This window comes from Dromiciops gliroides, chromosome 4 (assembly GCF_019393635.1).
Source record: "Dromiciops gliroides isolate mDroGli1 chromosome 4, mDroGli1.pri, whole genome shotgun sequence".
Classification (NCBI taxonomy): domain Eukaryota; kingdom Metazoa; phylum Chordata; class Mammalia; order Microbiotheria; family Microbiotheriidae; genus Dromiciops; species Dromiciops gliroides.
In genome coordinates, this window is record NC_057864.1 from 455,095,208 (window position 1) to 455,108,559 (window position 13,352).

The following is a 13,352-nucleotide window of genomic DNA, read 5'->3' on the forward strand; positions in this document are numbered from 1 at the left end:
GGCGGACAACAATTAAAGTGACTTGCCCATGGTCACAAAGCCAGTAAGAGACTGAGATCAGATCTGAACTCCAAAGCTGTCCATGAAACAAGGGTCCATCTTTTAGATAATGATATCCCTCAGGAAGACTCTACCCCTGACGCTTACTAGCTATATAACTATGGACAAGTTGTTTAACCTTTCACAGGTCCAGAGAGAGTGTGACTTATCCAAAGTCACAAAGATAGTAAATGACAAAGTTGGGATTTTCACCCAGGTTTTCCAACTTTTAATCTAGTATTCTTTCAATTGTACCATGAATTGTAGTCCCATCTTACAGATTGGGACACAAAGAGAGAATAACTTGCCCAAGATGATATAACTCTCAAGGAGCAGAGATAAGAAGAAACCCAATCAAGTCCTACTAGTTTTCCCACTTCCCAGTCAAGTCCTCTCAGGGAATGTTCAAGGTTATTCTGGGTGATGGACCCTCCTGTTAGGGCCCACATTGAACCTCCCTCTCTCTTTACTAGAGCATCACAGTCCAATCTCCTGAAGGAAGAAAAGAGGAATTGTTGGGAGAGGAAGAGAGAAAGGGAAACAAAATTAGGGACAAAAGGAGGTAGAGGAAAAAGAGGAAGAGAAGGAAGAAATGTAGGCCTTGGTCCTCCCAATTCCTCCCTACAAGAAATACAGTCATTTCTTCCTTCACTGACTGTCTCAGGAGCCAAAAGAATCAGGTGGCGCTCACCTGGATTCAGGGTGTCACATCCTCACATCATTGTTCTCTTTTTGTTGTTGTTGTTGGTGAGGCAATTGGGGTTAAGTGACTTGGCCAGGGTCACACAGCTAGTATGTGTCAAGTGTCTGAGGCTGGATTTGAACTCATGTCCACCTGACTCCAGGGCCAGTTCTCTACCAAGCTGCCCCGAATGATCTCTTTGCAGTTAAACATATTCCAAATGCCTGCTGCCACTCCTACACACGCCAGATCCGATACAGCCTCGTGATGGACTTCTATGAGACCAGCAGTCAGTGCCTCAAGCCGGGCATCATGTGAGTGGCACTTCCATGACCTCCTTTTGGAGAAAAGGGGATGAGGAGTGTGCAGGGAGGATCAGGGAAGGATTTGGGGTGAGGGGGGAGAAGCCATCCCTCAGGGAGGCCAGACGGTTGACTGAGGCTGAACTTTGTGTCCCTGTTAATTCATTTAGTCAATAAGCATTTATTGAGTGCTTACTATGTGCTAGGCACTGTGCTTAGTGTTGGGGATACAAAGAAAGGCAAAAATATAGTGCCTGCCCTCAAGAAGATCACAGTCTAATGAGGGAGACAAGCATGCCAAATTAATCATTCATTTATGAAAGTATGAAATGGGACAGGCACACCTAGTTCTTTGGATACTCCCTGGGAAAGATCATGATCGGTAGCAAGAAACAAGGTGACAGTCGCACCTTATTTAAACAGAGCCGGGGAAAGCCCAGAAAGGCAGAGACAAGTGACAAAAGGAGTATAGAGGCAGACAGCATGGGAACAGGAGAGGGGATGATGAAGTAAGGCAGGCAATGTGGAGAAGGACATGAGGAGGGAGAAAGGCAGAGAGAATCACCCACATAACCTTGGATTCCAGTTTGAGAGCACCAGGCAGCACGGACTCGATGGAGAGGGAAGAGAGTTTGGGAGGAGGGGGCAGAAGTTTGAGGTCTCATTTTTATAGGGTTTTGTGGAGAAATAGACCAATTCCTTTCTGTGCTAACTTGAGGTTTGTTCATTAAGCTATCCAAATGATCCCAAAGTTAGACACACCTTTTTGATGTTCTGCTGGTCCAGAGCTGTGGAAGTCTGACTTTCACCTGAACTTTATATATCAGAGGATCAGAACCTTAACAGAGATCCTAGCTGGTTTCCCCTGATTTGGGATATATTAATTACCAGGATATGAATTTTAGTTCATATATGGCACAATTTGCCAATTCTGCTCTTTGGGACTGTGTGTGACTTCCAGGTTCCTCTTTGCAATCTGATTTCTTGCTGTTGCCCGTTCACACTGGCTCCCTATAATATTTACTATACTGATGGGGTGGGAATGGGGGGTCAGGGGGACAAGGGGACAGAACAAAATAAATTTTAAGATTCATGCAAACAAATATGAATAAAGAAGCAATTTACAGGATAAATAGAAAATAATCAACAGAGGGAAAGGCACTAGAAGTAAAAAGGATTAATAAAATGATTAAATTACTCAGAACAAAAAGAGAAGTAAAAAGGATTGTAGGAATGATGGAGGAGGACTGCATGCCAGGTCTCCAGGGCAAAATAATCTCTATTGTGCTCAGTGGTCATGGGGATGGTGATCATGCTGGATATTGGAGAGAGGGAGAGGGCTGGGGAAGATCTCCTAAAGTTTCAGACCTGGTCTCTGCAAAGGGACAAGCAGGAAGACAAGGTCCTTGATCTAGAATAGAAATGGACCTAAGAAACCATGTTGTCCAAGCACTTCATTTTTACAGATGGGGAAACTAAACCCCAAGCCATCAGGGGGACTTGCCCAAGGTCTCTCAGAAAATACGTAGCAGAGCCTGGATATGAAACAAGGTCCTCTAAGTCCAAATCGAACCCTCTTTCTCCTTTCATTGCTGCTCCCTAAATCCCAATGGGAGTTTCTCCCATTGGAAAGGGAAGGAGGAGAGAGCAGGAGGGTTTTCGGAGAAGACTCCCACAAGAAGAAAAAGGAGGATGATAATTAGCATTTATATAGCTCTCTAAGGTTTACAAAGTGATTTACATATGTCCTCTGATTTAATCTTCACAACTCTAGGAAGTCGGTACTCCCCATTTTAGAGCTGAAGAAAACTGAGGCTCAGTCTTGCATAGTGTCCCCTGGGGATGGAGGCAAGGTCTTAAAGCTTTGTGTAGAATGTCCTGTGAGCTGTCTTGGGGAAGGGAATCCTGGTGCTAAATTCTTTATCTTTTCTTCTGCTTCCCACACACCAGCTTTCTCACCAATAGAGGTCGCCAGATCTGTGCTGATCCCAGAAAAGAGTGGGTACAGGTGTACATGTTCAGCCTGAAACAAAAGAAAAAGACTGAAGAGTACCGTTCCCAGAGAAAACATTTCTACACAAGTGTTGAACTTTCTCTACCCGAAAAATAAACATGGTTTCTAAAATAAAACTGTCTTGTGACTCCTTGGTCACCCTCCCCGCCCCCAACCACCAAGACCCTTCCTATTGCTTGGATCTAGTTCAACCAATGTGGCTTCTGCTCCAAGTACCTCTTCATCCCAGAATTCTCTGCCAATGACAATGTTAAAATGTCCCTTGTCCTGTTACCCACGGTAAAAGTCTACTTGATTGTCATGATCACTTCCAATGTCTCCCATTCCCTGGCAACATAGGATGGCTTTTTTTTTCCCTTCACTAGACAAAATAGGCAAAGACAAAAGACTAGCCTAAAATGTTTTTAAAACTTCCCTTTCCTCTCATACTCTATCATTGTCCTGTCCCTCTCTTTATTTTCATTACCAGACATTTCAGAAAGTCTGGTCTATACCAGTTTCCCAGTAGTATGTAAGCTACTATTTTATTTTGGGTCCTTTATCCCTGGTGACTTACACATAACAGATACTTAAACATTTGTTGACCCAAATGTCCAACTGCCAATCTGCGGCAAATTTTTACATCTCTACAAAATGTTTACTGTACTAACAAAAGTTCTTCCTTCTTAACACCTACAAATATCAAAGAGAAAAAAATTTACTCTGGATTTTTGAGGTACAAAGAAGGAACCTTAGAAGCTACCTAATTCAAGACTCATTTTATCAGTGATAGATTAATTATCTTCTCCAAAAAACCTTCTGTTTCCTCAACTTTCCTATTATAGATGACTTAATTCTCCAAGACACTCGGTTTTGAAACCTTGGTATTATCCCAAACTCTTCTCCACATCCAATCAACTGGAAATGTCTAATGATTCTAGCTCTTCAACATCACTCACAGACATCTTCGCATTTCTACTCTCACTGTCACTTCTCTACATTAGTCCCTTACACCCTTTCTCTCAGATAATTGTAGCAACTCTTAACTGGTTTCTCTGTCTTCAATATCTTCCCCTATTTCAAACTGTATCCCATGCTCTTTAACTAAATGTACTGTGTTTATATAGGCTAAGTTCATGTGTGTGTTTGTGTGTGTGTGTGTGTGTGTGTGTGTGTGTGTGAGAGAGAGAGAGAGAGCATAAAAATGTATGTTTTGTTGTGCACTTCTACTCTATCACCTCTCTGCCAAGATTCAGAAACCATGGGACAATTAGGTGGCACAGTGTATAAAGCATCGGCCCTGGATTCAGAAGGACCTGAGTTCAAATCTGGCCTCAGACTCTGGGCAAGTAACTTAAGCCCCATTGCCCTGCAAAAAAAAAAAAAAAAAAAAAGATTTGAAGCATAATGCATCCATCCCCAGGCTTCTGGAGTAGTGATTAATCATTGAACTGATCAAAGCTCTTAAGTCTTTCATAGTTGTTTTCTTCCACATTATTAGAGTCATTGTATAAATTTCTTTCCTGGTTCTTCTCGTTTATCTCTGAATGGTTTCACATACTTCTTTCTACAATTCTCTGAATCCATATCCTTCATAATGTCTTATGGTACCACGATATTTCCTTATATTCATGTTCCATAATTTGTTGTCATTCTAAAACTGATAGGCACCCACTTTTCCCCAATTCTTTGCTACAACAAAAAAAAAATTCCACTATAAAATATTTTTACATATAAATCCCTTCCTTTGGTCTTTGATCTGTTTGAGACATATTGCTAGTAGTGGGTCTCACTGGGTCAAAGTGTATACAGAGCTGACTGACCTTTTGGATATAGTTAGAAACTATACTTACTAAGCACTGACTCTGTGCTAGGCACTGTGCTAGATGCTAAGAACACAAAGTCAGAAACAAAATGCCCCTTACCCTCAAAGAGCCTATATAGTACTGGGAAATATAATGTATAATCAGGTAAGTAAATGCTAGAAATATAGAAAATATGAAAAAAGCAATTTGTGGGAGGAGAATAATCAACTAGGGGACTCAGGAAAGGCCTCTTTTTTTTTTTTTTTGTGGGGCAATGAGGGTTAAGTGACTTGCCCAGGATCACACAGCTAGTAAGTGTAAAGTGTCTGAGGCCGGATTTGAACTCAGGTACTCCTGAATCCAGGGCCGGTTCTCTATCCACTGAGCCATCTAGCTGCCCCCGGGAAAGTCCTCTTTAAGGAGGTAACAATTGAGGTGAGCATTGAAGGAGGTTTGGAGATTCTAAGATGATGAACTGAGGAGGGAGAACATTCCAGGCATGGGGATGGCCTGAGTAAAGTTATAGAGGTCAGAGATGGAATGTTGGGTGTAGTCAAAAGAACAGGCAGGTTTTCAGGTGTCCCCTGCTTGGGTGGAGAGGTGACTGAGAAACATCCTGGCTGGATGTCAAGATTGCTCTAATTGGAGGAGGACTGGAGAAAAAAGAAAGAAGGATGTCTCAAGAATTTGCATTTAATAATGGAAGGGAATGAATGGAGGCTACTAGCTTCCCAGAGTCTTTCCCTTCAGCAAGCTGAAGTGCAGTTGGCCTCTTTCACCTTCCCTCTCAAGGTAAAAATCAAAAGTGCTCAGAGAAACTCGACCCTCAAAGATAGTTTGAAGTTTGATGAGTCCCCCAAAAGGGCTTACCTTGAAGGGTCTCATGAGAAAGTGGTGAAGGCTAGAGCTCTCTCACCCTTCACCAACTCTACCCCACCCCTCACACAAGGCATGGCCTTCATCTCTACCAATAAAGAGGGAGGGAAGGGAGCGAGAGAGAGAGGGGTATATGTCTACATATGTGTGTTCATATATGTCATCTAAGGTAATGTCTGAGGGGAGGCACTAGCAGCTGGGAGTTCAGGAAATATCCCACACAAAAGGGAGCATTTGATTTGTAATTTGAAGGACACTAGGTCTTCTAAGACTTGGAGATGGGAATGGAGTACAGTCCAGGTGAGAGGTTCAGCAAGTGCAAAGTCATGGAGATGGGAGATGTTTTGCATGAAGAAAAGCAAGAAGGCCAGCTTGGCTACCCTGGAAGGTATATGAAGAGAAGCAATAATAAGGTTGGAGGCTCAGGTTAGAGTCAGATTGTGAAGGGCTTTAAGTGAGGTTGCATGTGATCCTAGAAGCAACAGGGAGGCACTGGGGTCTATTGAGCAGAAGAGTGACACAGTCTTCAGGAATGCCCTTATGAAAAGTGCTTTGGCAGAATGAATTGGAGAAGGAAGAGACATCAGGCAAAGAGACCATTTAGTTGGCCATGGTTGGTTCAGGTAAAAAAAAAATTATATTGGTCTCATGTCAGATAGTGGCCTTGTGAATGGAAAGGAGATGAGTAGGAGAGATGCTATGGGGACAGAATTGACAAAACTTGGCGACCAACTGGATATGTGATGTCAGAGAGGAAAGAATCAGGAACAACTCTCGAGATTGGGAACATGGGTGACTGGAAGGATGGTGGTGTCTTTGAGGAAAAACAGAGATATTCAGAAAAGGGGGTATGCTTAGGAGGAAAGAAAATGAGTTCTATTTTAGACATGTCAAGTTTGAGAAAGGATCAACTGGAACAGAGATCAGAAAATGCCCCCCAAAGAGGCTGGATTGATGGAGTAGCTTGTGAAGAGCAAGGTCAAGAGGAGGTGAAGGACCTAGAGTGAAAACTGGAGACATCCAAAAGCTAAAGACATCTAAAGAGTCTGGATGCAAGGCCATTGTGGACTGCGCAATGGTTCATGTCATCAGGAATTTACTAGACATAGTGAGCCCAATGGCTCAATTTCCTTTTAACTGCAGGCCTGCCACATATTGCCCTTGCTTCTTCAGGGAACCCATCAGGATGCAGCACCTAACCTGAGGATTCCCTAGGACTATGTAGCAGGAAGAAACTAAACTATTACAGTAATTATTGGGTCCCCACCAGGACTGGTTCTAACCCTGACCATGACCACCTCTAAACACTTGTACCACCAACCACCACCACTTATATGCTTGTATGTAGCATCTTAAGGCTTGTGAAGCACTTTTGCTTATCCAATTATATTCACACAAAAACCCTATAGGTAGAAAGTATAAGAATTATTGTTCCTATTTTGCAGATGAGGAAAATGATGCTCAAATAAGTTAAATGACAGACCAGTACAGTTATTAAGTATCTGAGATGGAATTCTAGCCCATGATTTAGTATCAAAGTCCAGCACTCTAACCATCACCTCATCCTGGATTCAACCATTCTGGAATGGACCAAGAGCATGTCCCAGATCTAAAACTTTGTGTTCCTGGAGCTGAGCTTCATCTTTAGCCCTCTGTATTCATTGCCTACTCCTAGGGAAGGCTAAATCAGTCTTCATTATGGATAATGGCTGAGGGTATATTCTCTCTCTCTCTCTCTCTCTCTCTTTCTCTCTCTCTCTCTCTCTCTCTCTCTCTCTCTCTCTCTCTCTCTCTCTCTCTCTCCCTCCCTCCCTCCCTCCTTCTCCCTCTATCTGTCTTCTCTCTCTCTGTCTCCCTCTGTCTCCCCCCACCATGATCCATCCCAGATACCATCCCCATCTGAGATTTCAAAGTTATTACTCAATTTTACTTCCCTATTCATTTCGATCTCAGTTCCTTTCATTCAGAAAGATGGTGCCACCTATAGATTACTTTTAGAGAATCATGTTCCTCTCTGGGCTGAGAATGTTTTCATATTATTATTCCTTCTCAGCCATCTGCTGCCTAAAAAGAGAGAGACTGCAAGCCCAGATTCCAAGGCAAGCAGAAGAGGCATCCTGAGAGTTCTGGCTCTGCCCTGGACAGTTCTTTCCCCCATCCCCTATTTCCAAGGACCACAGTCTCCTTGACTCTACTCTCCATGCTTATCATCTCAGTACCTGCCCTCTGCTTTGGATTCCTAATAGGTGAGTCCTATTACTTTCTTTTACTTTTCACCATGTCTTGGTGAGAAAAAAGTCAGGAACATCAGGGGCTAATCTGGGCATAGGAGCTGTAGCAATCATCACAGATGACACTTTTATTGCTTTTCATTCATTTTAGTAATGTCTGATTCTCCACATCCCCATTTGGGGTTTTCTTGGCAAAGGTCCTGGAGTAGTTTGCCATTTCCTTCTCCAACTCATTTGACAGATGAGGAAACTGAGGCAAATGGGGTTAAGTGACTTGCCCAGGGTCACACAGTACCTGGCCTCTTTTTCTTTTCCCTCTAGTTAGGCCAGTTAAGTTCTTCTGCCCCTCTCTAAATCCATCTCTTTGGCTGTAAAGTATCATGTTGAATTCAACATGTCCAAAATTAAATTCATTGTCTTTCCTACCCTAAACTCTCCCCTCTTCCTAACTTCTCTATGACGGTCAAGGGTATCACCATCCTCCCAGTCACTCAGGTTTGCAATTTAAGTGTCATCCTCTATTCATTCTCTCTCACCTTATCACCACCCCTAGCTGATCTATTGGCAAGGTTTGTTGATTTTACTTTCCTAGTTCAATATAATAAACATTAACTACTATGTGCTTGGCACTGTGCTAAGAACTGAGGATACAAAAAGAAGCAAAATATAGTCCCTGCCCTCAAGGGACTTACACTCTAATGGCAAATCCAACATGCAAACAAAAATATACAAAGTCAGCTATGTACAGGATAAGTAGAAAATAATGTAAGGCAATGAGGGTCTGCCATCCCCCTAGTGCAGACCCTCATTGCCTTATGCCTGGCCTTTTGCAACAATCGGCTGGCTGCCTGCCTACCTCAAGACAGTGAGAAGCCACTCCAAGCCATCCTCCATTTAGATGCCAATGTAATTTCCCTGAAGCACAAATCCAATCTCAGTCCCCCTCCCTAATGAAGAAACTCCAGTAGCTCCCTATCATCTCCAGGATCTAACATAAAAGCCTCTGTTTAACATTCAAAGCCCTTGATAACCTGGTCCTTCCTGTTTCCTCATGCTTGTTATGCCTTTGCTTGCTCACTCTCTCTCTCTCTCTCTCTCTCATACACACATATGCACACACACACACACACACACACACACACACACACACACACCTCGATCCAATAACACACACTCCTTGCTATTCCTTAAATTAGACATTCTATCTTCCAACTCCAGGCATTTTCACTGACTGTCCCCCATCCCTAGAAAGCCCTCCCTCCTTATCTCTGCCTCCAGTCTTCCTTGAAGTCCCAATTAAAAATCCTACCTTCTATAGTGTTATGGGCCTAGGGTACCTCAGAAGTTTTCTGGGGGAAATCAAGGAACCTTCTCCTTGAGAAACTAAACCAAAGGACAGACACACCTAAAGAGATGAGTGGCACCGGATTGGGACTAAAATTATTCCAGGACCACCACCCTTCATTTCAGTCTCCCCCAACATAAGATTAGGTGTGGCTGCTGCCTTTGTGGGTGAGGGGGAGAGAGTTGGCTTGAGAGATCCGGAGCTGCCCCTCACCCAGCTTCTCTCAACTCCCACCAGTGGGGGATGGTCCTCCCCCAATAAGGGAACTTCCCACAGTCAGATGATCACCCCCATAGGACCACCATCATTCCTCTATAAAAAGATTTGCCTGTCTCCTGCTTGAAGGCAAAGGTATCTCAGAGAGCCATACCTCTGTTCCATGCCTTCTCTGCATGAGAAGAAGTCCAAGGACTTCTCTCTTGGTTTCCTTTCCCTAGCTTCTAAATAAAATATTATTTTATTCTAATTGGATTTTTGTGCAAAAGGGTGTAATTCTTTAAAGGGGAATTCCTAATAACCCCTACCCCAAACCCTCCTCCATTTCCCCCATAACAATAGGAAGCTTTCCTTGCTCCTAGTATCTTCTCTCTCTGGTTATCTCCAATTTATCCCATATTTTTGTACATAGTCCTTTACATGTTGTTTCATGTTGTCTTTTGCTTTTCTTTGTATCTTCAGTACTTGGCACAGTGCCTGACACATACTGGTTGTTTAGTCACTTTCTAGTCACGATTGATTCTTTGGGACCCTGTTTTCTTGACAAAGGTACTGGAGTGGTTTTCCATTTACTCCTCCAACTCATTTTACAGATGAGGAACTGAGGCAAACTGGGTTAAATGACTTGCCCAGGTTCACACAGCTAGCAAGTGTCTGAGGTAAGATTTGAACTTGTCTTTCTGACTCCAGACCCAGCATTCTATTTACCTACCTGCCCCCGGACACATACTAGGCACTTAATAAATGTTTATTGACTTACTGACTGATGTGGCTACAATGAGATATTTGTAAAGTCATTATCACAGTGCTTAATAAATGCTTGTTCCCCCAATATTTTCCCCCAACTGGGTACAGGGAAGATCAGGCTAGTGGAAAGATAACCATGTGAGGCTAGACTGTGTTTTTCAAGGAACTTTGTCCCCTAGTCCAACCTGTTTCTCCCATATTTGGATATAGGGAATCCCATTAGATTTAGAATCAAAGGACCTGAGTTTGAATCCCAGTCCTGCTACTAACAAGTTGTGTGACCCTAAACAAGTCACTTTATCTCCATTTTTCTCATCTGTAAAAGGAGGAAAATAAAGCCTTGCACCAGCTTACCTCATAGGATGATGATAAGGATCAAATGAGATATGAAAGACTTTGTAAATATATCTCCAGGATTCCGCTCTTTGAGTCTATGATCTCATTCATAGTGGCACTACTTCCAATGTCAATAGTCACATCTCTCCAACAGCCACTCTCCAAAGGAGGTGCCAATCTGTTTCTCACCAACAGCTGGCATTCAAACCCAGCAATACAGGTGTAAAATATTTTTTATGACTAGGGCTAATTTGAGGGCTAATCTGACTGGAGGACTAATCTGGGGACTTTTGACTATTTGGCTGACTGCCATTAACTTAGTATGGGCCGTTTAAAAAGTTCCATCACACTGCTCCCAAATTGATAAGCTAAAGATTAAGAAGCCTCTTAACTAAATAATCAAAGCAGAGTTTATTTATGAGATAGTATTTAAAATTAAGAATACAGGGAAATAAAATGTACAACCTGACTGCATTGCGATGTGTCTCTTTCCACTGCATCTCTTTCCCACCTACTGGGCCTCAAACTTTTTTTAAGACAATAAGGGCCTTAGCCACCTCTCGCCTCAGGGTATGTTACTTTCCCCGCTCAGCTACTTTCTTCTAACTCCTCTTAATCTTCACTTTCTCCAACCTCTACCCTGTGCTGACCACTTCTGTGCTCTCCACTGCCTCCTGGTCAGTCTGTCTGTCTGTCTGCTCCGTCAGTCTGCCCTCTGCCGCCTTTGCCACCCCTCTAATCTTGTCTGCCTCTCTTAATCTTGTCCGCTGGCCTTTCCTCCTTGCTCCTAGTCCTGAGTTATTGTTCATCTTATCCCCCTGAGTCTAACTCCCAGGCTTTCTTCTCTCCACTCAAATCTTGGGGCTTCCTGCGCCCCCACAAACCAAGCTAATCCTCCAGCCAGGGCTGTGGCTGGTGGTGGGGGGTGCACTCAAGCCTCACGTGCTACACCAGAGCCCAGGGCTCCAGGGGCCCGTGCCCCCTGCTGTGCGCCCAGGGACCTCGGCATGAGCTACGCCAGAGCCTAGGATCTCTCGGATAGTTCCGCTCAGGGCGGAGGGAGCTGGGGGCTTTTTTCCCCAGCTGTCTGATCTGGCATCTCATACAGCCCTTGGGGCTTTTTGGCTCAGCTGAAGCTGAGGGGGAGGGGCACCAGCACCTCCTACACAGAAGAGACCCTGAGGGCCTAAGGTTTTCTAATCTCAGCCTAAAGGTAGGGTCCCCAAATCAAAATAAATTTCCACACAGGCCTGTCTTCAGTGACCTCACAGGAAATCCTGAAATGGGACTGGAAGGATCATTCCTATTTCACAGCTGAGGCAACAGAAAGCAAATAACTTGTCTTTGGGGTGTAGCCAAACCTCTCCCATCTTGTCCAATGCTTCTGGTACCTCTCGGATAATGTCCAAGGCCTCTCAATATAGTGGAATGAAAGTGGGAGTGGGAATAAGCATTTATACACCCTCCTCTTGCCGAGGGGTATAATCCTGGATCTGTTATGGCTCACATAATTGAGTCCCTCATCGCCCAACACACACACATACACACACATCACACAACATATGACTTGAGAGGAGAACAGAGAGAAGGGGAAGGGAGGTGAGGGGAGAGGAAAGGGAGTTAAGAACTGGAGTAAGAAAAGGAGATGAAGGTAGATATGGAGAGACTTGAGCAAAAAAAAAAAGGAAGAATAGACTTATGTCCTTCCAACTCTACTTGGGAAAAACTCTTCCTTTGAAGACCCTCTGAGGAGATAGATGTATCAGAATGAGACTGGCCTGGATCCTCCTTCTCCTTTTCCTTCCAGCTTAGGATATCAAACCTGGGTCCTGCTGCTTCACAAATCTGACCCACAAGGTTCCATGCTACTTTGTGGTCAGTTCCTTTGATACCGGCAATAGAGATTATGTGAGTACCCTGTCTACAGCCCATGTTTGGGGGAATGGAGTCCAAGACACTATGGGGAGAAACCAAGAAGGGATTGGGGAGGGGACTGGGTAGATGGCTGAGGCTGCAGAATGTCTCACAATGTGCAGGAGTGATTTAAGAAGGGTGCAAGCCAGGATCGCCAGGGGAAAAAAAACTAACCTGCAATGTTCTGCCCAGAAACCTTTGATCTAGTTCTCTGGGTGGGCACAAGGGAGAGGGAGAGAACTGAAGATCACACAGAATCAAAAGATCATAGATTTGGGGCTGGAAAAATTATAAGACCAGAGGCTCAGTGGTTAGCCTAGTGTCTAGAACTTAATAAATGTTTGACTGACTGACTGACCCACTAGAGCTGAAAAAAAAAAAAAACCCTCAGACACCATCCAGTGGCCATATCCCCCAACTGACTGATTTTAGAACAAGGCACGTCGCATCATAACTTGGCCCCTGTCTATCTTTCCAGGATTTTTATGCATTATTCCTCTCTACATCCTCTAAAATCCAGCCAACATGCAGGCAGAACAATCTCTATCCTATCCCTGTGCCTTGGCGCTGGTTGTCCCTCCTGCATGAAATATTCCCTGCTCCCTCACCTCTGCCTCTTCCTTCAAATCTCAGCTCAAATCTGACCTTCTAGATGAGATCTTTCTGGGTCCCCCTAACTGTTGGTACCTTCCCTTCTCAGTCTATCATTCATCTACTCCATATGTATCTTGTACGTGACTAGTTTTTTCACATGATCCCCCTTCCCCTTTACGACTATGAGTTCCACGATTGTTAGGACTGGTTTTACCTTTCTTTGTGTCCACAGAGTTTAGCACAATGCCCAGCATATAGTTAGTGCTTAATAA

General features: G+C 43.7%; 1 protein-coding gene across 1 annotated transcript in view; it reads left to right on the forward strand.

Annotated features, from left to right (window-relative positions):
- Positions 1-3,148, forward strand: part of LOC122755267 — a 33,313-nt gene extending 30,165 nt beyond the window's left edge. The window contains exons 6-7 of the mRNA XM_044003587.1: positions 885-1,035; positions 2,974-3,148. Coding sequence (XP_043859522.1) covers positions 885-1,035; positions 2,974-3,133 — 311 coding nt within the window. The 3' untranslated portion in view covers positions 3,134-3,148. The remainder of the gene's footprint in view (positions 1-884; positions 1,036-2,973) is intronic.
- The last annotated feature ends 10,204 nt before the right edge of the window (positions 3,149-13,352 follow it).